The 27,498-nt window shown below is 35.4% G+C and overlaps 1 protein-coding gene across 10 annotated transcripts in view; it reads left to right on the plus strand.

Moving 5' to 3' along the window:
* Positions 1-2,462: 2,462 nt before the first annotated feature.
* LOC121370494 (CCR4-NOT transcription complex subunit 2-like) overlaps positions 2,463-27,498 on the plus strand; it is a 43,920-nt gene continuing 18,884 nt past the window's right edge. For 4 of the 10 annotated variants that reach the window (XM_041495759.1, XM_041495761.1, XM_041495765.1 and 1 more), the window contains exons 1-10: positions 2,463-2,569; positions 6,118-6,211; positions 9,160-9,192; positions 17,151-17,253; positions 17,613-17,693; positions 19,036-19,090; positions 21,037-21,187; positions 21,828-21,932; positions 22,432-22,440; positions 24,355-24,410. In XM_041495759.1, coding sequence (XP_041351693.1) covers positions 6,141-6,211; positions 9,160-9,192; positions 17,151-17,253; positions 17,613-17,693; positions 19,036-19,090; positions 21,037-21,187; positions 21,828-21,932; positions 22,432-22,440; positions 24,355-24,410 — 664 coding nt within the window. In that variant the 5' untranslated portion in view covers positions 2,463-2,569; positions 6,118-6,140. Of the gene's footprint in view, positions 2,570-2,713; positions 2,827-6,117; positions 6,212-9,159; positions 9,193-17,150; positions 17,254-17,612; positions 17,694-19,035; positions 19,091-21,036; positions 21,188-21,827; positions 21,933-22,431; positions 22,441-24,354; positions 24,411-27,498 lie in introns of those variants that run through there. The other 6 variants (XM_041495762.1, XM_041495767.1, XM_041495768.1 and 3 more) reach the window with 4 other exon arrangements.

Here is a 27,498-nt window from a genome sequence, read left to right on the forward strand (position 1 = left end):
TGTTTAAACTGGTGTTTTTATACATTTCACTTTTCAAATTTATGGGGGGGGGGGGGGGGGGAGTCACCGTTTGTGGGTTCATTGGTCTATTTTGAGCAAAAAAAAAGTACTTTTGCGACATGGTGTCCCCCAAACGGAGGAGTCATATCACCCACCCTCTTCCTAATATTTATCAACGATCTGATACAAGAAGTCCCCAAAGGAATACTAGCTGCTCTCTATGCTGATGATTTGGTGATGTGGTGCAATGAAGAATGTGCTACTACTGCCAGCTACAGAATGCAGATAGCGGCAGACAATCTAACAGAATGGTCACAAAAATGGTGTGTGGCTATCAGCAAAGACAAGTCTTCCACCATACTCTTTACCCTATCACCGAAACAAAAAGCGGGAATTATTAAAATTGGCAATACTCCACTGAAAAGTGAAGAAGCAACATATCTTGGTGTCGCTTTGACAAGAAACAAACTTTGAAACCATACATCCAAAAAGCAGAAACAAAATCTAGACACAAGCTAGCCATTATACGGAAACTAGCAGGGACCATCCGGGGAGCAAATGAGAGGACCCTCAAGAGAGTACAATTATGAAGGAACCATAAGACCTCATCTCGAGTACGGTTCAAAAGCTTGGTCAACGACAGCAAAGACAAACCAGCAAACTCTAGACAAGGTTCAAAATTAATATTTGCGAATCATGACAGAATATATGAAGTCTACACCTGTTAAAGACATGGGGGAAAAACTGCTGCAATATAACCACTCAGTGAGAGGAGAGAAGCGAAGATCATGGTCCAGGCAGAGAAATTCAAGTACCTGCCCAACCATCCAATGAGGATGGGGTAACTGACAAAGAACCATCTCAAACACAGCAGTTTCATCCACCAAAGTCGGATACTTATCAGAGAGCATGGGTTAACCGTCTAACAGAGACTCTTCCTTTTAGTCCAGCAGATCCCCCACAGCCACAGAAGTTTGGACAAGCTAATCTACAAATCCACATATCGATCTGTCCCACATGTAACCTCAGGAGACTCTCAAGTTGACATGGTCAAACGCTCTTCGACTATGGTCATGATCAATGAGCAATACTCAGAAGAATCCCGGATCGATGCATACACGGATGGCTCATCAACAAATGATGTGACCAATGGAGGTGCAGGCATGTTTGTTAAGTCCCCTTCAGGAAACATCTTCAAAGCGGAAATCTCAATCGGTACCTACAGTTCCAGTTATAATGCAAAGGCCCAATCCCTAATGCAGGCCACTACCATGATTAAGTACTTCAAAGATGAATGTTAACAAGTCGTCTTTCTGTCAGATGCTTGTTGAGTTCTGCAAGCGTTAGAAGGCATCCAAGAACATGCAAAGGAGAGACGAGTAGCCCTACAATGGATTCTAGCCCACTGTGGGATCCCAAGAAATGAGGAAACAGACAGGCTAGCCAAGCTAGGTGCAAAACAAATGCAACCAAAAAACAGAGTTAGCTTCTCTGAAAAGAAAACCCTGATCAGGTCAGCCCCTAAGCCTAGGACAGTGAGGAATGATTATCACCTTCTCAGCCGAGTGGATCAAGTAACTCTGTTAAGACTCCGTACAGGCCACAGCAGACTAAATGCTCACATGTTCAAGCTAGCTTCACCAACTTGCAGTTGTGGATTCGAAGACCAAACAACTGAGCACATCCTTCAGCAGTGCCCAAGCTATCAAGGTTTGGGACAATCTGAGTGGCCTGTTGAAACAACTATACAAACCAAACTCTATGGTGACAGAGGAGAACTGAAAAAGACAGCTCATTTCATTTTACAGACTAGTGTAGCTTGTGAAAGAACAAAACAAAAAAGTTTTTTTCCTTCTTTTTTTTCCATTCAGTGCTCCAGAACTGGAGTAACAAAGGCCGTAGTGTATACTATCCTGTATATAGGATACAGCTTATACAATATCCCTTGCTACTACTCGAAAAAAGAGTATCCTATGGGCCGTATGGCATGGCGGCTACAGATTTCCCCCTTCATTATTTGCGAGTCTTTAAAAATATATCCATAAATAAAATGTGTTGAGTGCGTCGATTAATAAAACATTTCTTCTTCCCCAATGTACCAAACCCAAATACTTAATTAAGGGCCAATACCAATTAGAGAAAGTTATTGTAGTCGTGGGGTTTGAATGTTTCTCAGTAGGAGAATTAAGTCAAAATGTTGAAGTAATTCGTTTGTGTTATAATGTTCGAAAAAACCCATGTGATTGAACGCTAATTTGAACGGTTCGGCCGAAAAATAAAGTTGCCGGATTTTTAAAATTTAAGCCTAAAATGGATCCGACAATATATGAACCTAGGGTGGTTGATGTAGCCCTTAAGAGGGCTGTCAGGGTGGTGGTCTGGAGTCAAAGTTTTCAAGCATCATGCAGATTTCTAAGTTTATATATAGCAAAGTTATCTCCTCATTAATTCTACCGATAGATGTCAGAGCAAAAGCACTTTGTTGTGTTTTCGTTTTAAGAAGAGTTCCAAAAGAGCTCAGTCATGAAATGATACATGAAATGACACAAAACGCATCTTCATTATTGAGGTAATGCTAAACTGATTATTTAGTTAATTTTATACAGCGTTATATAACCATAAAACCATATTTAAAGTACTGCAGCATCAATATATCTGTCATTTTGCGAATTTGTTTTACAAGGTCAAGGCCGGTAATTCATTTTCCCCATTTTTTTTCCCCCCGACACATTTGTTTTATTTGCAATGCGTTACGGTTTGTGGCCTTTATGGGATTTAAATATTATTTTGTGATAATATTGTTGGCATATGTACTTAACAAAGAAGGTAAAAACTTGCCACAATCAAATGGCATCACTTTAAAAATTACTAATAACTTGTTTAGAACAATGTGTTTATTTAACTTTATATTTATATTTCAAGAATATTGATAATCTTGGCATGCTTAGTATTCGAACCCTCTACCTGTTAAAGTCTCTCTTTCTGAGTCCTAGCATACTGTAGCTTACACTGAAGATACTAAACCAAAACTGCTGGTTATTTGTTTATTTTTATGAATTTGGTGGTTTTATAAATAATTTTGTATTATTTGTAAGAAATTTGATGAAATAACAAGACATTTTAAAAAGAATAAATGTATACAGTCAAATAAATCAAATATACTGTAGTTCTAGAAAGCTGTCTAAGCATCAAAGTGGTGCAAAATCTCCTAAAAAAGGACATTTAAAAGTTTGTTCCTGAAGGCATTTTTTTCTTTCTTGTCACATTGTAGGGGAGATTAGGGTAATTGCAGACATTCTCGACCATACTGCTGCTACATTCCATTTTCGTACATTAAACATTTAATTTTATTGTCTGCAAATTGATAACGAGACTACAGATAGTTCTTGAAAATCCATGTTTCTATTTTTATCCCGGTGTGACTTAAAAACCCCCAAACCATTCACAAAAATAGTATCTCACGTCACATGCACAGTGGCATCGGTCACGTGATATAATTTATTTCTTCAAATGTTTTCTCTGGATATGTCTACCAAATTTCGAGTAAAACGTTTCAGAATGAGAGAATACATTTGTGTATTTTAAGAATCTTTTATAATATGATACATAACTTAATTTAAAAAACAACAAAAACAATTGTATTAATAATAATTACAAGTTTTACAAGTTTAATTATTTATATTTTGTAACAAAATAAATGTTTAAAATGCTGTGGATTAAAAGAAAATTGTATCCATTGACCATGTCTGCATTTTGCCGACGTATGTCTGTATTTCACCTCCTCTTACCATTCGTACTTTTATTATAATTTACGGTAACAAAATAGAATCTACCCAATGGCTGATTGTGATATATAGTGACAGGGAAAACTGCCAATCAAGTTCATTTAAATTTTAGATAGGCGTTATAACTTATAGCGTAGTGTTCTGTTTCCAAGAAGCAAACACAGCGGAAGCCAGAGTGTCCACAATTACCCGAATCTCCCCTATATATGTATTTGGAAATAGTCCTGCATGAGGATGTTGCATTTTATACATGTAGTAAGCAACACCACTGTCAGCCTACAAATATGTTGCGAGTCTTTTCTTAAATAACAGTAAATAATAGACAAAATGCAAAAGTTTATAACTTGACAAGTTGTGTTTTAAACTGATATCACTAACTTTCATCATTACAACAAAATGTTCAGTATAGCATCGCGATTTGCTATGAAACTTTCAGAGATCGCTACACAATTTAAATACGGGGATTGATCCCCATCGGTGGGCCCATGTGATATCGAGCAAGCGCTTTACCACTTTGGCTGTCAGTTAAAGGAATAACTTCTCATTTTTAATTCTGTATTTATTTGTTACTAAAGTTAGGCATATCATAAAATATTGTTTGTTTCCTGTTACCCGACCAACCCTAATTTGAACCTGCCGACCCTAAAACATTTTTAGTATATCCAAAAATGTTTTTTTTAAATATAAAAACGATTTCCACGAAAACATTCCAAAACTATCACAAGCACTATTTTGGTGTCATTTAGGGGATAACCCTACTGTGTTTTCCGATTTGCGGACGTATATCGATGGTTTTACTGTCGCAAATTTAGTTTTATTGGCGACCCCGTTAGCCACGAAATGTTTTCTTCTAACAATTGATTGATGGAGTTACTTCCCTTCAAATTGAAGTTAGGTAACTTTCGTGAGATACCGGGCGAAGAGTCGGAAAATTGTTTTCACGAATATATACGATCTTTTCCGATTTACTCTACATCTAGCGTAGCGAGGTGTTCTGATTAATAATAATAATAATAATAATAATAATAATAACTATATTTAATGATTTACTCAAGCGACAAACTGGCCTTGTAGAAATTTAGTGACCTTCTGATAAACTAGGGGAGGGAATGTTTACCGATACTGATGGAGTTTACTGCCAAATCAAATGATTAAATATGTCAGTAAGATCTCGATGCGTTTCGTTGTTTTTTGTAAGTGGTCACTGGCAACTTTGCGGGTTTCCTCTAAAAACAGTGTCAGAATGACCATGTGTTTGACGTCCAATAGCCGATGATATTAAAGATAAAAATCAGTGTGCTCTAGTGGCGTCGTTAAATAAAACAAACTTTACTTTTCAACATTCGTTTGAACATCCTGAGCATTTGTACTGCTTTTCTATTCAATGGACCAATTGATTGCTTCAAACCAAGTGTGCACTTTAATACTGGATGCATACAGAATAAAACTAACATTGCAAATTATAAAATTGGTAAGTCTACCATTTCTTAGATACACTAGGAAAGATAATATTTATAAAAAAATTTAATAATGTTATTGTTGGACAGATAAATATAGAGCCCTTCTTGTCAGTTTTCATTAAAAGAAATTGTTATAACTTATTTACTGGTTTCTATCCAATTAAGGTTAAACCAAGTCTGTCCTGGACCAGTACAGAAGTTAAGTGTTAGTATGAGAGTAAACCTGCCTATTATTAAACAGCAAGGGGTCTTTTGTATGTACTCTCCCACAGATAGGTTAGCACCATGTTGCCCTCAAAATCAAAATGCTTTGCCTTTTATAAATTTATAAGTTGCCCATGTAAAAAGAAGCCTTTAAACACACCTATGTGGATAGTACTACATATTTCCTTTTTTAAATTAAGTTATGAAATAGATATAGAAAATAAAATGGCCATACGGTTTTTGTCCTTTTGAAAATTGTATAATGGAAAAAAAAGCCCTTATATTTAAAACTGCACATAAAATATGCCCCAAAACGTCATTTCTAGGGAAAACACTGATGAATGGTATTGTTGGTTTGCATAATGCATTTCTATACATGCAGAGGTTATTTTGGATACCGGTAGTCAACACCTTTATTTAATATCCATAAATAAAAATACCCTATATTTTTCCAGCATGTAATAGGAAACAAGTAATTTATTTTTTTCGGCCTTATTGATTTAAAATTGCTGTAGGTGTGCTCAAAATGGTTAAATGAGCATTTTGCCTAGATGGCAAAAACAGTTTAAAAATTGCCGTGGATAACAAATTGTTATGTTAGAGGCCTGTTATTGAAACATTTTTGGTTTTCACATTAATCTTTTTTACTAATAATTTTGGTGTTGCAGGATACTGTGCTCATTGAAACTTGATGGCATTTAGATCATCGCAGCTGGACAGCATGACTGGTGCTGGTGCTGGGACAACAAATAACAGTTCACAGTGAGTTGTTGGTTTACTTTTTCATCATAACTATTAACTTAGATATTTATAAATGCACATATTGCAGTTTTTCATAATGTACAGCATTTCCGTTTACCAATTGATATTGTATTTTCTATTACATTTACTCATTTAGTTAAGACTAACATTTTTTGTTGGGGGTGGGGGGTCAGTTTTTGTTGTCATTTTGACATAGGAAATAGGTCCATGTATTTGTATTAGCCCCTTTCCTTTTCAAAGCATTAAAACAAAAAAAGCTTAAAGTTCTTTGTAAATACCACCTCCTTTTTCATAATAAATTAAAAAAGAAAGTGCAAATATTCTAGAAGGTCATATGAGAACACTAACACATTTTTAAACACAAATGCAGCAACATTGAGATTTGGAAATTCCCCTCAAGTAACACATTGCTTTCAATGCTATGTGGGATCTGTTTCTTTGATCTGTCCAAGCTTAAGTTGGATAATTTCACAAGCCCTATATGGTGCACACTTTGATTAAAGTTTAAAATTTGTTTTTGTTTAACATCACCACTAGAGCACATTGATCATTGGCTATTGGATGTCAAACATTTGGTAATTTTGACATATAGTCTTAGCGAGGAATACTGCTACATGTTTCTATTAGCGTGGGATACATCAAAGGCTGTGGTATGTGCTATCCTGTCTATGGGATGGTACATATAAAAAATCCCTTGCTGCTAATTGAAAAGAGTAGCCCATGAAGTGGCGACAGCGGGTTTCCTCTCTCAATATCTGTGTGACCCTTAACCATATGTCCAAAGCCATATAACCGTAATAATATGTGTTGAGTGCATTGTTAAATAAAACATTTCCTCCTCCTTCTTTTTTCACTCCCTGTCATCGAATGATGGCTCTGAGCATGATGAAATTCTGTTCTGTTATTTCTAAGCAGCATATAATATACAGCTGTCTCATTGGTTTTTGAACAGTTGTAGTTTATAGATTGACAGCTACATGCATAACTATAGAGAGGGTGTAACAAATAATTAATCGACAACTGCATGTAACTGTTACTTCTGATGAAGCATCTTAAAGTTGCAATCTCATCTTCCTTAAATATCATTCTGGAAAAGTATGTTTGATTACACTTCAGCACATTTTAAACTTTGGCTATTTGGTGTCAAACATACATGGTTATTTTGATACTGATCGAGATAAAGCAAGGAAACGGTAGCCTTCACATACTTACAGGCTATTCACACAGAAAGAGATTCTTTTATATCCATTTCCCCCATAGTACTCATCATGAGACACTAAGTGGGATGGGAGAACCCAAGTCCAAAACTTCATAAATTCAAAGGTTGAGTAAAATTTGGTGTAACTCAATTCTCAAAGAATATATACTGTGCTGTCATGTCATTCTGTCTTTTGCACTGTTGATAATTTTTCATCTTTTCACATTAGATTGCACCTAAAAGCCACTGATTAAATAAGCTGAGTTGATTGTTCACCCAATATGAATTGCTTGTCTGTTGAGTTTGGGGAACATGCATGTATTTCAATGTTAGAGTATACAATTAGTAAAAAGTTAATTTGATAATTAACACTTTAAGTATTGAACCAGTAACATCAGTTGAACGTGGCACAGGTAATGTGTGAGTTGCACGTCTGTTATTTATATACATTTACATATACATGTATATAGTATAGGCACAGATATATGTACGGGTGATATTCATAATTATATCATGTTATTATTGGTGCATTTACATGTATTTAATTTTCTATAGCTAACGTGATTTCGTGTTTTTCTCAATGCAGACTTTCGTTTTTGAGATCTACAAGTGCGACCACACCCTTGCACTCACATCAGTTTAATATGAATCCTCAGGGTTTCTGCTAGAGGGTAAAATGGCTATGGCGCCATACCCAAATTTTTGTGTAGATTTTATACCTTTTGACAAAATTAATGACTCTTTATCATAAAGTTTATCCAGGGTTAGCTCTGGATGAGCAAAACAATTCACCAAATAGTCTATTAAACTTAAAAAAAATAGCAGAAATTGTCAGTTATTTTCTTTAAAATGTCAATTATTACATGAAATTATTTCGCCAAACTATAATAAAATTCGCCAACTGCTTTCAAAATTCACAATTGGTGAGTGCCAGAGCTATAATTATTGTATGATTTTCTTAACCCCCATACCCTCTGTCGACTCGGTGCATTCAGCACACACATTGTAAATATTCAATTTCATACCCAAAAATTCCATTCTGACAAAAACACTGAGGGGTGCAAAGTACTGTACCACACTTTTTGAGGGGCCATTTTATATACAGGTTTGCTTTATGTTCCTTCTAGAACACAAAAGCAAATGTCTGAATATTGAACTAATTTGTAGAGACAAAAAGCTGCACACATGCAAATATGTACAGCATTGGGCCTAGAAATTAATTTGACTAAATTACACGAGCTTGAATCGTTATTTTAGTTTTAAAATTATTTGTAGTTAAGAGTATTCCAGACAGAACAAATGACCCTGAAACAAACTACATTTCTTATGTTTATAGAATAGTCAATGGATGATTAAACTATAAACTCCGTGCAGATCAGATTCAGAATTTGAATGCAACACATATTACAATTATTTCTGGAATTTTTATTTATGTAAGGCAGCAGTGATTCTTTTCTTTATCTGTAAGAAAAAAGGAATTTTTAAAGTTTATTTGTTTTGGAAATAAATGATATGAAATCTTAAGAAATTATGTACGTTACATTTTATAGATCATTATTATATTATTTGATATACGGTTAATGAACTTGATTATATTTAGGGTTTTTCCATTCTTGTATGTTTTTCAGAAACAAAAGTCTGTTAGTGTTGATGTTTTATTTTACTAGTGTTGCTACCTTTAATTACCTAATAACAGTGTTTTAGTTAGAGGTGGAAGATACATTAATGTCAATGTTTCTGTTTGCGACAGAAGGTTTGGTTCAGATCATTTTTGGAATGTGCAGTAAGTACAGAGTTTAATGATGACCCACCCCCAGTGCACGTCTTGTTGGGATGGCATGCTTGTGACTCGCTCAAGGGACCATGACAAACACTGTGCATTGTCAGCTCTTTCAGCTAGTTTAATCTTAAATTCAGTCATTAAGAACAATTTTGTGAATATAAAAGAAATTGACCTACAATGTTATGAATGTATGGACAGAAGTAACAAATGTTTCTACCCCCATCCTCCCCAACAAAACAAAACCAAACAATGCTCAACAATATGAAAGAAGACATATTTATTTTCTTCAGTCAAATATTTCATTTTTTATCTCTTTTTGGGTGGATGGGTGGCAAATTTCATTTTGAGATATCACACACCCTTGTTAACAGAAGAGGATTTATTTCATTTATTATTTTAAGTGTATGGGAAGGCCATGTGTTTTAAGATATAAAGATGAGTTTAAAAAACCCTAAAAAAAACCCCAAACTTGTCACATTGATTATTTTGTGGGCTGGGCAATTTATATTTATTGAGATTTATTTAACTTTATTGAACATGGTAACAAGGTTCAAAATTCCTGTTGCCTGATACTAATGGCATGGGGAATTTTCATGCTGTGTAAGTAAATGTGACTTCTAAATCAAATGCCCGGCAGCATGTGCTATTACGTTTTACATTTCCATTGAAATTTGTTTTAGTAGTGTGGATATAATAAAAAGCCTTGTTTATTAGGGGTTTTTTAACAACAAAACCAAATAACGTCTGAATTGCTTATTTTTAACATTAATACTAAGGTTAGGCAAATGAACATTTTGAAAAATGTTAAACCCTTGAGGAACATAGAATGTCCCACAAATTTAATTTGTGGCAAGTTTTGTCAACATTAGACAGGTGAATTTCAACTTTTTAAAATTTATTTATTATTATTATTATTTTTTATTTTTTTTGCATACATGCACTGTAATATCAGTTTATGCAAGCAATGTCAGATGGACACAAAATTAACACTCACCTGATAACACTAGGCCTGATGCACAAATCATATTTACGTGTGTGTGTGTGTGTGTGTGTGTGTGTGTGTGTGTATCAGGGTTTTGGCAGGTTGTACTAAGGGTAAAATTACGTACCCTAAACACTTGGCAATTAATGAATTTATATTTAGCCTGTGAGACAATGTAATTTTTGAATGGATCCTTTATAGAAACTGCTGTTAAAATTGTATCAAAATGTATGAAGTAAAGGGTCAAATTCCAAAACATTTCAAAACTAGTAAGGGCACTTTCGGTCTGTTTTATTTTTATAATGTACCATCATATTCTTTTTTGGCACAAAGCCTGTGTGTGTGTGTACACGTGTGTATGTGTATGTGTTTGTGTATATGCATGAGTGTGTGTATGTGTATACATGTGTGTTTATGTATACATGTGTCTGTCTCTATGTGTCTGTGTGTGTGTGTGTACATATGTATACATATATATATGGTGTTTTCAGTGGTGTTGACTCATTTTACATACATGTATACATACGTCTTTTTACTTACATTAATACATTTCTGCAGATAATACTAAATAATGAAACATTCACATGTTTGTACATGTGAGTAGAGAGACTACGGATAGAACAGAGGTGTTGTCATGATCCTTATAGTGAATTTCTTTAATGTTTGTTTTTTGCCAATTAAAATTAAATTGAAAAGCTTTATGTTTTGAAAAACATATACTATAGAACCTGAAAGCTTTGTGAGTAACCAAATACTGCAAAGGTATAGTATATTTTGAGGGGATAGAGTGTGTGAGTAGTAGAAGTTAAATAATAAGATAGAAAAATTATTAAATAGAGCACACATCGTTTGTGTATATATATGTGTGTGTGTGTACGTATGCATGAGTGTGTGTATGTGTATACATGTGTGTTTATGTATACATGTGTCTGTCTCTATGTGTGTGTGTGTGTGTGTGTGTATATATGTATATATGTATACATATATATGGTGTTTTCAGTGGTGTTGACTCATTTTACATACATGTATACATACGTCTTTTTACTTACATTAATACATTTCTGCAGATAATACTAAATAATGAAACATTCACATGTTTGTACATGTGAGTAGAGAGACTACGGATAGAACAGAGGTGTTGTCATGATCCGTATAGTGAATTTCTTTAATGTTTGTTCTTTGCCAATTAAAATTAAATTGAAAAGCTTTATGTTTTGAAAAACATATACTATAGAACCTGAAAGCTTTGTGAGTTATCAAATACTGCAAAGGTATAGTATATTTTGAGGGGATAGAGTGTGTGAGTAGTAGAAGTTAAATAATAAGATAGAAAAATTAATAAATAGAGCACACATCGTTTGTGTATATACGTGTGTGTGTGTACGTATGCATGAGTGTGTGTGTGTACGTATGCATGAGTGTGTGTATGTATACATGTGTCTGTCTCTATGTGTCTGTCTCTATGTGTGTGTGTGTGTGTACATATGTATACATATATATGGTGTTTTCAGTGGTGTTGACTCATTTTACATACATGTATACATACGTCTTTTTACTTACATTAATACATTTCTGCAGATAATACTAAATAATGAAACATTCACGTTTGTACATGTGAGTAGAGAGACTACGGATAGAACAGAGGTGTGGTCATGATCCTTATAGTGAATTTCTTTAATGTTTGTTCTTTGCCAATTAAAATTAAATTGAAAAGCTTTATGTTTTGAAAAACATATACTATAGAACCTGAAAGCTTTGTGAGTAACCAAATACTGCAAAGGTATAGTATATTTTGAGGGGATAGAGTGTGTGAGTAGTAGAAGTTAAATAATAAGATAGAAAAATTATTAAATAGAGCACACATCTAAGGTGTGATGGGTAGCGTATTATGATCCAAGGGGCCAAGCTTCCATATATGCAGGTACGCAGCTGTGTACAACCTGAGATTAATTATTTTTTTTTTTAATTAAAATATATGATGTAAATGCGTGTATGTGTATGCATTTTTTATTCCATCATCTGCGTACCACCTGAAAATCCCAAGCTAGGCCCCTGCATTGTCCCCCTGCATTGCCCTCAATGAACTGTTTTTCTACTGTCCCTACCACTGCCAATCAAAGGCTGTGGTATGTACTGTCCTATCTGGAAAAAATGCACTTAAAATACAACCCCTGTATTGAAGAAAACTTGCATATAAAACAAAAGTTGAATATAGTCAACATCAAAAACAAAAGTGCTGTAGAAAATGAAAAACTTCACAGCAATCTCGATGGGATTGCCGAAGGTAATTGCAGAGGCTGAAATATCCCTTGGTGCTTTTTGGTAGGATGAGCCTATTGTGGCAACATCATACAATGTACATTGTATGTATCCTTTCTTTCAAAGTGTCAAATGACCAATGTTGAACACTGAATAGATACATAGAGGATATTTCATGTTTTTTGTTAAATATGATTTATATTTCATTGAGTGAAGTTTGCAATCATATCTCACAAATCACACTTGCTCGACGAGTGTGATATGATTGCAAACTTCATGAGATGAGATATAAATCATATTTGACAAAAAACGTGAAATTTTCTATTTATTATATAACTTTTGGCAATTTACCTTTATTTTTAAAATACCAGGAGCAAAATAGTTCTGGCTTTCTTACAGTGAAGATCACACTTTCTACAGTAACGATAACACAGTTTAGAGTGAAATAGTGAACTTTTCACTCTAAAATGTGTTATCGTCACTGAGTGACTGATAACACTTATTTCACTGATATTTTAAGATATTTCACTAAATGTTATATAATAAATTCCTTTCCTGATTTCATCGTCAGTAGACCGATATGTCATTTAACAAATATGTCATTTTATGATTTACTGATTTCACACATTCCTGATGCCAAAGCTAGAAACTAATGACACTTTCTTGTCTTTCATTAACTGGTTGATACAGGACTATTTAGGGGTTTGCTAATAAGTTTATAATGAATTTACACCTTTGGAATTCACACGTCATGTATATATATATAGGTTATTTTATCTTTGCTAACCGCTAGCATTATCTAAGCTTTCTGCTCAATGCATTGCTTAAAAAACAGCAGCAAAAATATTATGTAGATGACAAGTTGACAATCTAATACTTTTACATTGATCTATCTACAGTATTTGATGTTTTAAAGCTTTTTGTTTGTTGATGGTAGATATGATATACATGTACATAAATAATACTGCAATAAGCCCTGTGTTGCATGAACAGATACATGTACTATTACTTATTGTTGTGCAGTTGTAGATAATACACATATATATATATATATATATTTATATACACACCTGTCCAAATACATCTTATCTGTGTACATATGTATGTCAGTGCGTTTCATAAAAACATTTCTTGAATATTGTTGTTAATGATTATAAATGTGTATGTGTACATTTGTATGTGTGTTTCTGTGTATTCTGTGTGTATTTAAAGATGTGCCTTAATTATAATTTATATATTGACTGCAATTATACGACATGCAGAACAAATTACACATACATGAAGTTGCAACAAACTGTTTTAAAGTACGTTTACAAATGCATTAATAAGAGATTGGGACAAATTGATCTAAAAATAGAGCTGGTTATCTGCTTTGGATGAGTGGGGTGGAGTGATTTAAAGTTTGTTGTTTAACGACACCACTAGAGCACATTGATTTCTTAATCATCGGCTGTTGGATGTCAAATATTTGGTAATTTTGACATATAGTTAAGAGAGGAAACCCGCTACATTTTTCAATTAGTAACAAGGGATCTTTTATATGCATCATCTCAAATACAAGGTAGCACATACCACAGCCTTTCATATACCAGTCGTGGTGCATTGGCCCACCAACAGGGATCAAACCCAAACCAACCGCGCATTGCTACGTTGATCAAGGATGTGTTGGGTTTTTTCTCAACTATACATTAAAGGTTGTGGTATATATTGTCCTGCATATGGGAAAGTACATATAAAAGATTGCTTGCCTTGGTGAGTTCTTTTTTTTTTCCAATAGGAGTGACAACAGCAGATTTTCCATTGAGTATATTGCTACTTTTTTTTTCAGATTGTTTTTATACCTAAATTATTGTACATATGCTGATGTACTCTTTGGTATTCGTGGTACTTAGTTTAGTTTGCTTTTCTATAAAAAGAAAATGTATGTGAAAAAATAGTCCAGACTGCTTAATATTGGAATTTACATACATGTATTTACGGTGTTGGTATCCTCGCTCGTTAGATACATTTTAAAACAACTCTTCGTAAGATAATTGGTATCTAACGGCCATTGTGTGTGTCCCCTTACACCAGGACTGTTGCATCAAATACATTGCGTCTAGTACGGTAATTAACACGTCTGTGTTTCTGTCTGCTGTACCGAGCTGCTTGTGATCACAAGTCGTTTATAGTGGCTTTTCAGGTTGTTTATCACACCTTGGTCTGTGTTTGACGGGTTGTGTTAGGTGGCAAAAGGATCAGCTCAATAGTTTTCAGGTTGTTTATCACACCTTGGTCTGTGTTTGACGGGTTGTGTTAGGTGGCAAAAGGATCAGCTCAATAGTTTTCAGGTTGTTTATCACACCTTGGTCTGTGTTTGACGGGTTGTGTTAGGTGGCAAAAGGATCAGCTCAATAGTTTTCAGGTTGTTTATCACACCTTGGTCTGTGTTTGACGGGTTGTGTTAGGTGGCAAAAGGATCAGCTCAATAGTTTTCAGGTTGTTTATCACACTTTGGTCTGTGTTTGACGGGTTGTGTTAGGTGGCAAAAGGATCAGCTCAGTAGTTTTCAGGTTGTTTATCACACTTTGGTCTGTGTTTGACGGGTTGTGTTAGGTGGCAAAAGGATCAGCTCAATAGTTTTCAGGTTGTTTATCACACCTTGGTCTGTGTTTGACGGGTTGTGTTAGGTGGCAAAAGGATCAGCTCAATAGTTTTCAGGTTGTTTATCACACTTTGGTCTGTGTTTGACGGGTTGTGTTAGGTGGCAAAAGGATCAGCTCAGTAGTGTTCAGGTTGTTTATCACACTTTGGTCTGTGTTTGACGGGTTGTGTTAGGTGGCAAAAGGATCAGCTCAATAGTGTTCAGGTTGTTTATCACACTTTGGTCTGTTTGACGGGTTGTGTTAGGTGGCAAAAGGATCAGCTCAATAGTTTTCAGACCTTTCAGTTTATGGTGGGCGGGACAATTATGCACAATCATGGCTATTTTTCTACCATTATGCTGCATCTTTTTATCCAGCCTAACTAACCAAACATAGGTAGACTGAGCCATTCGAGCTAAATATGTTTAATTGTACAGTTCGGACCAATAAACCGGTTCGAGAAAAAGCTTCTATTCGACCCCAGGGGTATTTGACCCATCAGCATCAAAATAAAAGTGTTTAATAGAGAGAACAATTAGGACTTTGTTCTTGGTTCAAGAATACTGTTAGGTTCGACTGTTTGGCTTTCGAGCCATTGAGATCCTAATATATATATATATACAGTCAGACCTTGTTACAACGACCACATTCGTCCCTGGGTCACTTTGTCGTTATATCGAAATAGTCGTTATATCGAAATTACCATTATAAAATTTGTTTTTATTTAATGACACCATTAGAGCATATTGATTTTTTAAACATCAGCTATTGTGGGTCAGTAGTAGCAAGGAATATTTTATATGCACCATCCCACAGACAGGGTAGCACATACCACAGCATTTAATATACCAGTCGTAGTACACTGGCTGGAATGAGAAATAGCCCAATGGGCCCAACGACAGGGATGGATCACAGACCATTATTACATATTAGGTATATTATTATTAATCATGGCACATTCACTGTCAGTCTAATCGACTGGTACCTACTTTGTTTACAAAATGTCATAAAACTAATAGACTTGATTGTTCAAAGTTAATCCTTTAATTGAATGAGACTAAAGACTTATTTTCAAAAGCAATACATGTCTTATGATTTAGCCGACATCGGTAACTCAGACATCATGTGACACTGTCGGCTGGCGATGAAATTAAGGATGACAAACGGCTGTGTGTACTGCCAACGTGCTGCAGCATCTGTTATTATGGAATGTTGTTGTAAAGAGGTGTTTTTAGACATTGGGTGCACGTTTGTTCCCAATTTGCTCTGTCGGTGTCGGAAGGTGTGAATTCCGGTGTAATGAACAGAATAACATTGATGTACGTTCATTCTCGATAATTTTGGTTGGGTTATGTAAATGTTGTAGTAACGACTGTATATATATATATATTTGTATGTAGTTATGTAGGTATCTGTAAACAGTGTTCAGTTAAAATACTAAGCCACTGAATATTTAGTGGCTTTTAGTAAATAAACAAGTTTGTTGTTGTTTTTTAATATAAAGCCCTGTATACATACAGTGTATGGATTTAAAAATTAAGCAGGAAACTGAGCATGACATCTGAGTTGTGAAGAAGACTACTGGCTTATAAATGATTACCATTGCATGAGATCAGGGATGACCTACGTGTAGTTGGTGGGTCAGAGGGTCGGTTGCCTTGAAAGTCCGAACCTGGGCCCAACAATTGGTACATCAAAGACCTGTATTAAAAAAAAGTGTTCTCTGTATGTGTGTGTCGCTCTGCTCTGTCTCTGTCTCTGTCTCTCTCTGTCTCTCTGTCTCTGTCTCTCTCTCTCTCTCTCTCTCTCTCTCTCTCTCTCTCTCTCTCTGCGCCATATATTGTAATAACCATATGTTAATTACCCAATGGCCATAGTTTAAAATACATACATCAGGGTTTCTGCCAGAGGGTAAAACGGCTATGGCACCATACCCAAATATTTTTGCAGGTTTTTTTTTTCTTTCTGGCAGAAACACTGATACATGTATGTTAAGGTGTTCAACATATTCCTTTTCTTTCCTTTGCTTAAAAAGTAGTGATACATACATGTACTTCAAATAATTTTAACATTTTGTTTTCCTTTTCTTTCAGATTTAATTTAAACACGAGAAAGAACATTCCTGATCCTTCGTCTGGTGCTCGCAAAAATATTGGAATGGTTGGTTTACCGCAGCAAAATAAACAAAGGAAAATGGTTTGTTGGTTTTGCTTTTGACTTAACTTTTGGTAGAATAGTAACACAGGAGTATTAAAAATAAACTCCTTCACTGATTTATACATGTATGGTTTTTAATTTAACATCTGTTTAAATACAACTCAAAATTGCTTTGTGATATCAATAATGGACTGTCATCATAGTATTTATCTAATATGAACTTGTTTACAGTTGTTGATTGTTTTGGGGTGGGTTTTTTTAAAAATAACATGTTTGTTTTTATGTTATTGTTTTTTTTTAATTTACATGTATATTTGTTTTTCGGGCTTTTCAAATAATAAATGTTATTTAGATTTGTATTTGAACAAAATGTATGAGTGTGTGTTTGTGATTTTCAGGGTTTTTTCGATGTGTCTGGTGATGACGACAGTGAAACGAGTCAGTATCTCAATCAGTCTGTTTTTAGACCTGAAAAAGAGGTGAGCCACACCCACTCCTACATAGTCTTTAGACAGGCATAAGCAGTTCTTCTTACCTCTCTATCCTGTTTTCTGTTGCATCTCAGGTCATCCATTTGTTTCCTAATTTCTGGGCTTCTAGATTATGGTAGCCCCACTCCCGTGTCTAATGATATTCAATGTTGGGCTAGTAAATAACTACTATTGCCATGCCCGATGGCTAGTGGAAAAAAAAGAAGTTAAATGCTGCATTTAAGTCTGATTTGTAAATATAAATATCCGGCCCCCAACCCCAATCTAAGTGTTTTTAATCTCTATCTCCACATAGGTAACATATCCAATTATTATCAGTAGTAGTAAAATTGTATTAAGTAAAGTAGGGCTAGTAAATTTTTAATCGTGGCTAGTAAATGTTTTTAATCACTGATCCATGGCTAGTGGATTTTGTAAAAATTCTAGAAGCCCTGCTTATTTCTAATTATGCTGGGTTTTATCTCCAGGGTGATAATTAGAATGAGTGAAAAAGAGATCAAAACTACATTTAAGCAAACAGTTTATTCTGGATTTACAAGTTTGTATCATATTATATGTATTTTCATAAAACTTGTTTATAAAAATCTTGAAGTGTGTTGTTATTGGAAGTAAGTGCGCATGTGCTCACAAATTACATGGAAATCACCAAGTCTTTTTTGTAAAAGTACTAGACTGGTGGCATGGCCAGGAGGGCGAGTGACCGCAGTTGTTTGCTAGACTGGTTTTGAGCCTGACATTAGATGAATGTTATACCCTTAATGCATTAGGAAAAATTACCAAATGTTTGATATCCTATAGCCGATAATTAATTAATCAATGTACTCCCTCCAGTGATGTCGTTAAAACAAACTTTTAATTCTCTCTCTCTCTCTCTCTCTCTCTCTCTCTCTCTCTCTCTCTCTCTCTCTCTCTCTCTCTCTCTTTCTCTTTCTCTTTCTCTTGTATTGTGTCTCTGTGTATGTGTGTCTCTGCCTATGTCCTTTCTCTCTCGAGTTACTGCTTCTGTCCACCTTCTCTAACTGCCTTTGTCTCTTCCCTCCATTTTCTCTTTGTGTTACTCTGCCTGTCCCCCCCCCTCTCTCTCTCTCTCTGTCTCTCTCTCTCTCTCTCTCTCTCTCTGTCTGTCTGTCTGTCTCTCTCTCTCTCTCTCTCTCTCTCTCTCTCTCTCTCTCTCTCTCTCTCTCTCTCTCTCTCTCTCTCTTCTCTTCTTTCACTTAAATTAAATTAACAATCAATACGTCCACAAATGCTCGGCCTCCTGAACACGACACCTGTAATAAAATATACTACAAACAGTTTTTTAACAGCATGCATTTTAAAACCATTTCAGATGTCTCACTCACAGTCACCATCACAGCTGTTCGGGAGTAATTTTTGCAGTCCAGGTAATATATACATTGATGCGCATAGCGAATTTGGACATGGCTAACTAGATGTATTGACAATAAATTATTTCTGTTTCCTAACATTTATTTATCACTGATTATTATGACTCAAAATGTGGATCAGTGAGGGATTTTTTTATCATTATCTATTTTTAATTGTTCATAGAAATAACTGTCAGGATTGATAATTTTTAGTGTGTATCCCATTTATCATCAACCATGTTCAACATAAATACACATACATCAACATATATTTATATATATTTTTTCATATTACTTCCATATAATGAAATAAAATAGTGATAAATACGTTTTACGTTTCTGTTATCAGCAGTCACATTTAACACTGCATTTAAAGAAAGTTACTGATTTTTAGCACAATTAAAATCTGTGTGGTATCGGTGGGTTTCCTTTCTCATTCTTGACCACTGTTTAAAATATGCAGTGGTAGATACTAAATAGTCAAATGTTTAAATTTAAAATGTGCGGAGGTATCGTTAAACAAGTTTTCCTTTTCTTTGGGGCGGGACATAGCCCAGTGGTAAAGGGTTTGCTGGGATCGATCCCCATCGGTGGGCCCATTGGGCTATTTCTCGTTTCAGCCAGTGCACCACGACTGGTATATCAACGGCTGTGGTATGTACTACCCTGTCTGTGGATGGTGCATATAAAAGATCCTTTGCTGCTAATTGAAAAGGGTATCCCATGAAGTGGTGACAGCAGGTTTCCTCTCAATATCTGTGTGGTCATTAACCATATGTCTTGATGCCATATAACCATAATATAAAATGTGTTGGGTGCGTCGTCAAATAAAACATTTCCTTCCTTGGTTTTGAGTGTTTTGAAAAAAGTCATTCCAATTGCAATTTTTTAAAACAATTGGCAAATTTTAGTTTAAATTGGTGGAAAAAAATTATGTAATAAGTGATCATTTGTTGCAATTTGCAATTTTCTGAAATTTTTAAATTTTAATAGATAATTTCTGCAATTTTTAAATTTTAATAGATAATTTGACGAAGTTTTCATCTTACCCAGAGCTAGCTCTGCGGTGTGTGGGAAAGTGCATATAAAAGATCCCTTGCTGCATTAAGAAATGTAGCAGGTTTCCTCTGATGACTACGTGTCAGAATTACCAAATGTTTGACATCCAATAGCTGATGATTAATTAAAGTCCGAACCAAAATGTTAACAACTACCAAAAATTGCTCTCCTAGTAGTCCTACCTTTATTTTTAGTTAGATTTTACTAACATTTTGTCCAGACAGAAATCTAGGAAAAAACCATTGCAATGAAACAGATGCCACATACTACTACTAGATGATAACCATGTCACCAATATCGACTTAGATGAGATCGCATAGGGCAAAAAGCATGTAATTTTGTACCAGGCTGCCATTTTGACTTTTTATGGAATATTCTCCAAGAGGGGTGAAAGGATATGACTTAATCTAGCAACGTCATAACATGTTATGATATAAAAGCAAACATGATGACGTCATACTAATTTTTGAAACTATTTTTTGTTTGTTTAAATATACCACTAACGATCATTGATTTTATATTAACTATGTCACGTACTCTGGAGGCGTTTTACCCCTCTTGAAGAATATTTCATAAAAAAGCAAAATGGCAGACGGCTGAAAACTGCATGTATTTTGCCCTATGCTATCTCAGCAAGTCGATACTGGTGACATCATTATAGTCTCATATGTGGAAGCTGTGTCACTGTAATGTTTTTTTCACAACTTGTGTGTGGACAAAATTTGGGGGAAATGTAACAGTAATTAAAGGTAGGAGAGTAATTTTTTGTAGTTGTTAACAGTTTGGTTTGGATAGTAATTAATGTGCTTTAATGATGCAAAACAAGTTTGATCATTTATGATATCTTGAAACCAACATTGTCTTTCATTTTCTGTTACATAATTGAAATGTTTATTTTATTACAGCAATTCCAATTCTTCCAAGAAATGTTAGTGGAAGCCAGTTTCCCCCTCGAAACAATCCTGGTCACATCACGCCAACCAGTATAAACCCCAACTTTCCTATCAGTATGCAGCAACAGCAGCAGCAGCAACAACAACAGCACTCGCCTAATAGGTTTGTAGAGTTACTGTTTCAGCACACAAACGTCATAGCTGTTCAAATTTTAGCATAGGGGAGGGAGGAAGGGTGGGAGACTATGTGTTTTTGTCCCATCAGCAACAGAACAAAGTGAAATGATTTGCAACTACCATGTAAAATATATCTGAGTATAAGCACCCACAGTATGTAAACTAAGTGTAAACCTAACTGTTTACGTTCAACCAATATACGGCGGAAGTGACATTGATGGTGATGTCACAGTCAGATTAAGTAGTAAGAGTGTTAGCAATGGCCTAACGGAGTCTTAGTCCATTGTTGTTTTGATGTCTTGCGCAGGTGCGGATAACTACACTTCCGTCTTATATCGCTATAACTATTACCTGTGTGCATACTCGTCATTTCCAACCAAAACGTATTTGAGCTAAACCGGTATAGTTAAGTCATTTTCTTCTCTTCTTCTGCGTTCAAACACTGTTGGTTACAACTCTTAATTTAGATTAGGATTTGTATGTTCCTGATAAACTGTGTGGTAGTGTTGATCAGTTCACATTTGGTTCCCTATAGCTTGTCTCTAAGTCAGTTTAACTTATGTAAATGTGAACACAGCTATAGTATCTATGATCTTAAAACATGTGTTCTATTGTCGACTTATCAGCTTATCTGCCATCGGTCCACGAAGTGTGCTTGGTCAGAATCAAACCCAGCAACAAGCCATCGGAAACCTTCAGAAACGTACAACGTTATCATCAGCATTTGGAAGGTTAGTGCATGCCTTTGCCTATTGGCTATAAAAAATAATAAACACTGGCACATGGATTTTACCATCCAATGATTTTGTACATTTGTAATGTGAAGTAAACTAAAAAATGACTGCTACAGACATTAGCACACGACCACAAACAGATTAGATATACACACACTAGTATTCTAAACAAGAACATGCATTTGATATAATGATTTTAGTTCGCCAAAAAAGCTGTTTGTCGGAAACATCTTACATTGGCTGCACACCTGGGACAGTCTCTTTAATATTCAATATAGCCATTTGTTTACAACTTACTATGTTATATACTCATGACATGTTTAGTCATTGTACCGTACATTTGTTTTTCTAGAATCAGTTATTTATGGGTGGGTTTTTATTTTTTCATAAGTAATAGTGTGTTTTTTGTTTGTAGCTTTTGTGTACAGATAAAAATTGGATTTTGTTTTCAAATAAACAATAGGATTTTACTTTCTGTTTCTTTTCTCCTCTGCAGCACATACAGGTAAGTATATTGTCATGTATGAATTCTGATTTGTGCATACCAATACTTATATGGGGGCAGGATGTAACCAGTTGGTAAAGTGCTTCCCTGATGTGCGGTCAATCTAAAATTGACCTCCATCGGTGGGGCTATTGGGTTATTTCTTATTCCAGCCATTGCTTCACAGTTGGTGTAAAAAAAGCTGTGGTATGCACTATCCTATAAAAGATTCCTTGCTGCTAATTATTGGAAAGAGTAGATCATTGAGTGGCAGTGGGTTTCTACTCTAATTATTTTTGTGATCCTTAATCATATATCAAACACCATATGACCGGAATTAAACTGTGCAAAAAGCAAAAAGCGTTAAGTAAAACATTTCTTTTTTTCTATCACAAAGCTTTATGTTAATGCTTGAGTGTAATCACTCCCAACAATGGGAAAGGGTTGTAGTTTTCAGTGGGAACGTGCTTGCCTAAAGTGCAGTAAAATTATTGGTTTGATACCTCTTGGTTGTTCCACTAAGTTGTTTCCCAATCCAACCAGGATGCAGCATATAAATTATTCTCTGCTATCTGCTACTAATCGGTTTTCACATTCTCTAAACCATGTGTTGCAGTCATCATATGTTAGACATTTAGTAAACAGGGTGAGGATGCATTAAAAAAACCCATACATTTCCTTTGGAAAAACAGCATTTGTTTTATGACATATTTTGGCATAAATAGAACTTAAATATTCTTATTAATAGTAAAATTGCTTTGAATTTTGTAATTATTTGTTACAAAAACAGTATCTACAACTTTAATTATGTTGAAAGCTCATGGTCCTGAACATGTTTACAGGCCAGTTTGTATTCTATTAGATGATGAAGTAGTATCGATCGTGTAATGGCTTCTTAAGACCGATAACTACTTGAGTAGATATGAATGTGTGCTCTCTCTCTCTCTCTCTCTCTCTCTCTCTCTCTCTCTCTCTCTCTCTCCTCTCTCTCTCTCTCTCTCGTTCGTCCCTCCCTCCCTCTTTGTCTCTCTCTCGTCCCTCCCTCTTTCTCTCTCATCTCTCTCTCTCTCTCTCTCTCTCTCTCTCTCTCTCTCTCTCTCTCTCTCTCTCTCTCTCTCTCTCTCTCTCTCTCTCTCCCTTTTTCTCTCTCTCGTCCCTCTTTCTCTCTCTCATCCCTCCCCCCCCCCCCCCCCTCCCTCCCTCTCTCTCTCTCTCTCTCTCTCTCTCTCTCTCTCTCTCTCTCTCTCTCTCTCTCTCTCTCTGGACCGGCCTCGGTGGCGTCGTGGCAGGCCATCGGTCTACAGGCTGGTAGGTACTGGGTTCGGATCCCAGTCGAGGCATGGGATTTTTAATCGAGATACCGACTCCAAACCCTGAGTGAGTGCTCCGCAAGGCTCAATGGGTAGGTGTAAACCACTTGCACCGACCAGTGATCCATAACTGGTTCAACAAAGGCCATGGTTTGTGCTATCCTGCCTGTGGGAAGCGCAAATAAAAGATCCCTTGCTGCCTGTCGTAAAAAGAGTAGCCTATGTGGCGACAGCGGGTTTCCTCTAAAAACAGTGTCAGAATGACCATATGTTTGACGTCCAACAGCCGATGATAAGATAAAAAAATCAATGTGCTCTAGTGGCGTCGTTAAATAAAACAAACTTTACTTTACTTTACTCTCTCTCTCTCTGCACAACTCACTCCCTTTCCCTCTCTCCTTCCCCTTCCTCCCCATCCCTCTTTTTCTCTCTGTCACACTGTTTTGTTGTACTAAAAATACATGTTACAATTATAAGTAATTCATATAAACCACTACTTGGTTACCTTCAGAAGTAAGAAACCATGTACTAATGAAAACTTAAATTACACCAACTGTAATTTGCAGTTTGGTAATGTTTCATGTTGCAAGTAAATTATTGGGTTTCTTTTTCTTCTTTTTTCCAGTGCCGGACCAATAACCAGTATAGCAAACAGTTTCGGTTTCCCAGGAAGTAGACAAGGTTTGTTAAATTGTATGTTGCTTAATTAACAGGCTTACAGTGGTTTTTACAGTGTTGGCTTCATTTAATCTGACCATTTAAAAAAATAATAATGCTTAACGGCAGTAAAACAAAACTGGATACGATCAATTTGGGTGCTATCAGACTGCAACCAAGTTTCTTCTTCGATTACTCAACACTTCTGTTATGCAAATGTTATTTATTCCTCTTTCTTAATACTTTTTAACTTAATATTTTTTTAATTAAAGGGACATACCCTAGTTTTTAAACACTAAGGAATATTTTTGACTATTAGATCCATTTTGAAATCATATTTACTTAGATTTTATTGGTTAGATCATCCATTTCTGTACATGTTTTTGGTTTTCCTGGTGTTTTTAATACCACAAAATACATTTCTCATATATTTAAAAATGCACATGCGTCTTAGAAGTAACAGTTCTGGAGTCAAGTTTTCGTCTATTTTTAGAGGGTATTTCACCATTTCAGAGTCACAAACTCATGTTTGACTCAATTGTAACTGTATCCAAATATGTTACAGGTTTGGAGATTAACTGAACTTAGTGTATATTTTCATGAGCCGAAACTAGGGTCTGTCCCTTTAAATTATCTTTCTAATTCCTACTAATGTATTTAAAGCATTAATATTAAAGTTATATATGTACAGGGTTTGATATTGATTTAGATTTATTCAAGTTTGTACCAGTACTAAAAGTAAAAAGAGAATTTTAAAAAAAACACCTACAAGCGCTACTAATTATTGTGCATGAAATGAAGGCTTCATAATGTTATAGACAATAATAAACCAACTACCACTTGTTTTTAAGCACATGTACGTTTACACGATTGAACAGATCAACACATGGCTAACTCTGGCACTTGCCGTATTCACCAAGTTTAATAGAGACTTTATTTGGTGAAATGTTCTGCTCACCCAAAGCTAGCCCTGTGACATAATTTGTTTCTGCACAGCAGATTGCTAAAACCAGGCAAGCCATTAAAATTGTAAATCTTTGAAAAGTTATTACAAACAGTAAAAGTGTTTCATTGCTTTCGAAATGTTGAAGAGATTTGGTTCTGAATGTAAATTGCTAGATATTACCTTAATGTCTGGAAGTATGTCTTGTGTTCTGTAGAAAATAAATGCAGAATGCTTTGACAGATACACCCCCACGTCGTCATCTCTATGCATGTATACTAAGTGAATAGCTGGGATAGTTGTGATAAACAGGATGTTCTTTATCTTTGAAACTAGAAGGCTGTTTAAAAAATGTTTGGCACCTGTATCTGCTAATAAACCTGCTGATAAACACTGGATACAATATAGATTAAAACTAAATCACGTGATTAAAAAAAAAAGTAATGTTTTATTTAACGACGCACTCAACACATTTTATTTACGGTTATATGTCGTCAGACATATGGTTAAGGATCACACAGATTTTGAGAGGAAACCTGCTGTCGCCACTACATGGGTTAATCTTCCGATTAGCAGCAAGGGATCTTTTATTTGCGCTTCCCACAGGCAGGATAGCACAAACCATGGCCTTTGTTGAACCAGTTATGGATCACTGGTCGTTGCAAGTGGTTTACACCTACCCACTGAGCCTTGTGGAGCACTCACTCAGGGTTTGGAGTCGGTATCTGGAATCAAAATCCCATGCCTCCGAACCCAGTACCTACCAGCCTGTATACCGATGGCCTACCACGATGCCACCGAGGCCGGTCCACATGTGATTAAAGATATGTCATTAAGAAGTATATGGGCAGGATTTGCCTCATAATGTCCAGCGCTTGCCCGGGGTCCTGTTGCTTCGTAGGATCGAACCACCTCAGTGGGCCCATGCTCTGATTGGGTTTTTTCCACCATCCAAACCAGTGCATCATGACTGGTATATCAATGGCTGTGGTATGTGCTGTCCAGTTTGTGGGCAAATGCATATGAAAGATCCTTTGCTGCTAATGGAAAAAAGTAGCGTGTACTCTAGTGGTGTTAAACAAAACAAACTTTAACTTAAACAGTTTATGCTTTTTTTCAAAACCTGTACATATATATATATTTACAAATACAAGTATAACAAACTAACAACTTGTGTGAACATTACTAAAAGAATCCTAAACCATGTTTCAAAGGGACGGGATGTAGCCCAGTTGTAGAGTGTTTGCCCGATGCACAGTAGGTCTAGCATCGATCCCAAAATTTTGCTATTTCTCGTTCCATCTAGTGAACCACGACTGGCATATCAAAGGCTATGGTATGTGGTATCCTGTCTGTGGGATGGTGCTTATAAAATGATCCCTTTCTATTAATGGAAAAATATAATGGATTTCCTCTCTAGAACCATATGTCAAAATTACCAAATGTTTGACATCTAATAGTTGATAATTAATAAATCAATGTGCTCTAGTGGTGTCATTAAACAAAACAGACTTTAACTTTATTCAGAGAGTAGCAGAGTTGTAATTTGACTTCTTCTTTTTTTGGTCCTTTTTTTTTTCTTCTTCTACATGTATATAAAGAATACCATAAAGATCTGTTTTATGGCAGTGGATTTCTTCTTTCTCTCACTTCATAACATAGTCAAATAATACCATTTATTTGACATATAGCTACTGGTTAAACCATGTCCTGGCGTGTCATCAAAGACTCATTTCTTTCCTTGTAACTATGTAATGGTGTGGACATAAACACTTTTCCAGTGGACTTCGATCAGCCATCAACTGTAGGCATTCTGCTCATCTAGACATCTTCTGTTTAATTATAGTCACTGTAATGGTTTAGACAGTGTGATGGTGTAGACACATTTTCCCCTCTGCTTTAAATCAGCCTTGTCTTGTAACTACAATTATTGTGATGGTGTGGACAGATATTAATATGATGGTGTGGACAAATGTATTTCTCTTATGCTTAATCATTGTAGGTTATGTGATGGTGTTGACATAGACATTTGGAAATATAATTAGAGCCAATTATTAATGTATTGGGGGGGGAAGGAACAGCCTGTTAAAAATTAATTTTAATTAATTGTTAGATGTAGTTACATGTTGCAATGTATTAAATGCATGACTTGTTTTTCTTTTCTTTTTT

Source organism: Gigantopelta aegis, chromosome 4, assembly GCF_016097555.1.
Source record: "Gigantopelta aegis isolate Gae_Host chromosome 4, Gae_host_genome, whole genome shotgun sequence".
Taxonomy (NCBI): Eukaryota; Metazoa; Mollusca; class Gastropoda; order Neomphalida; family Peltospiridae; genus Gigantopelta; species Gigantopelta aegis.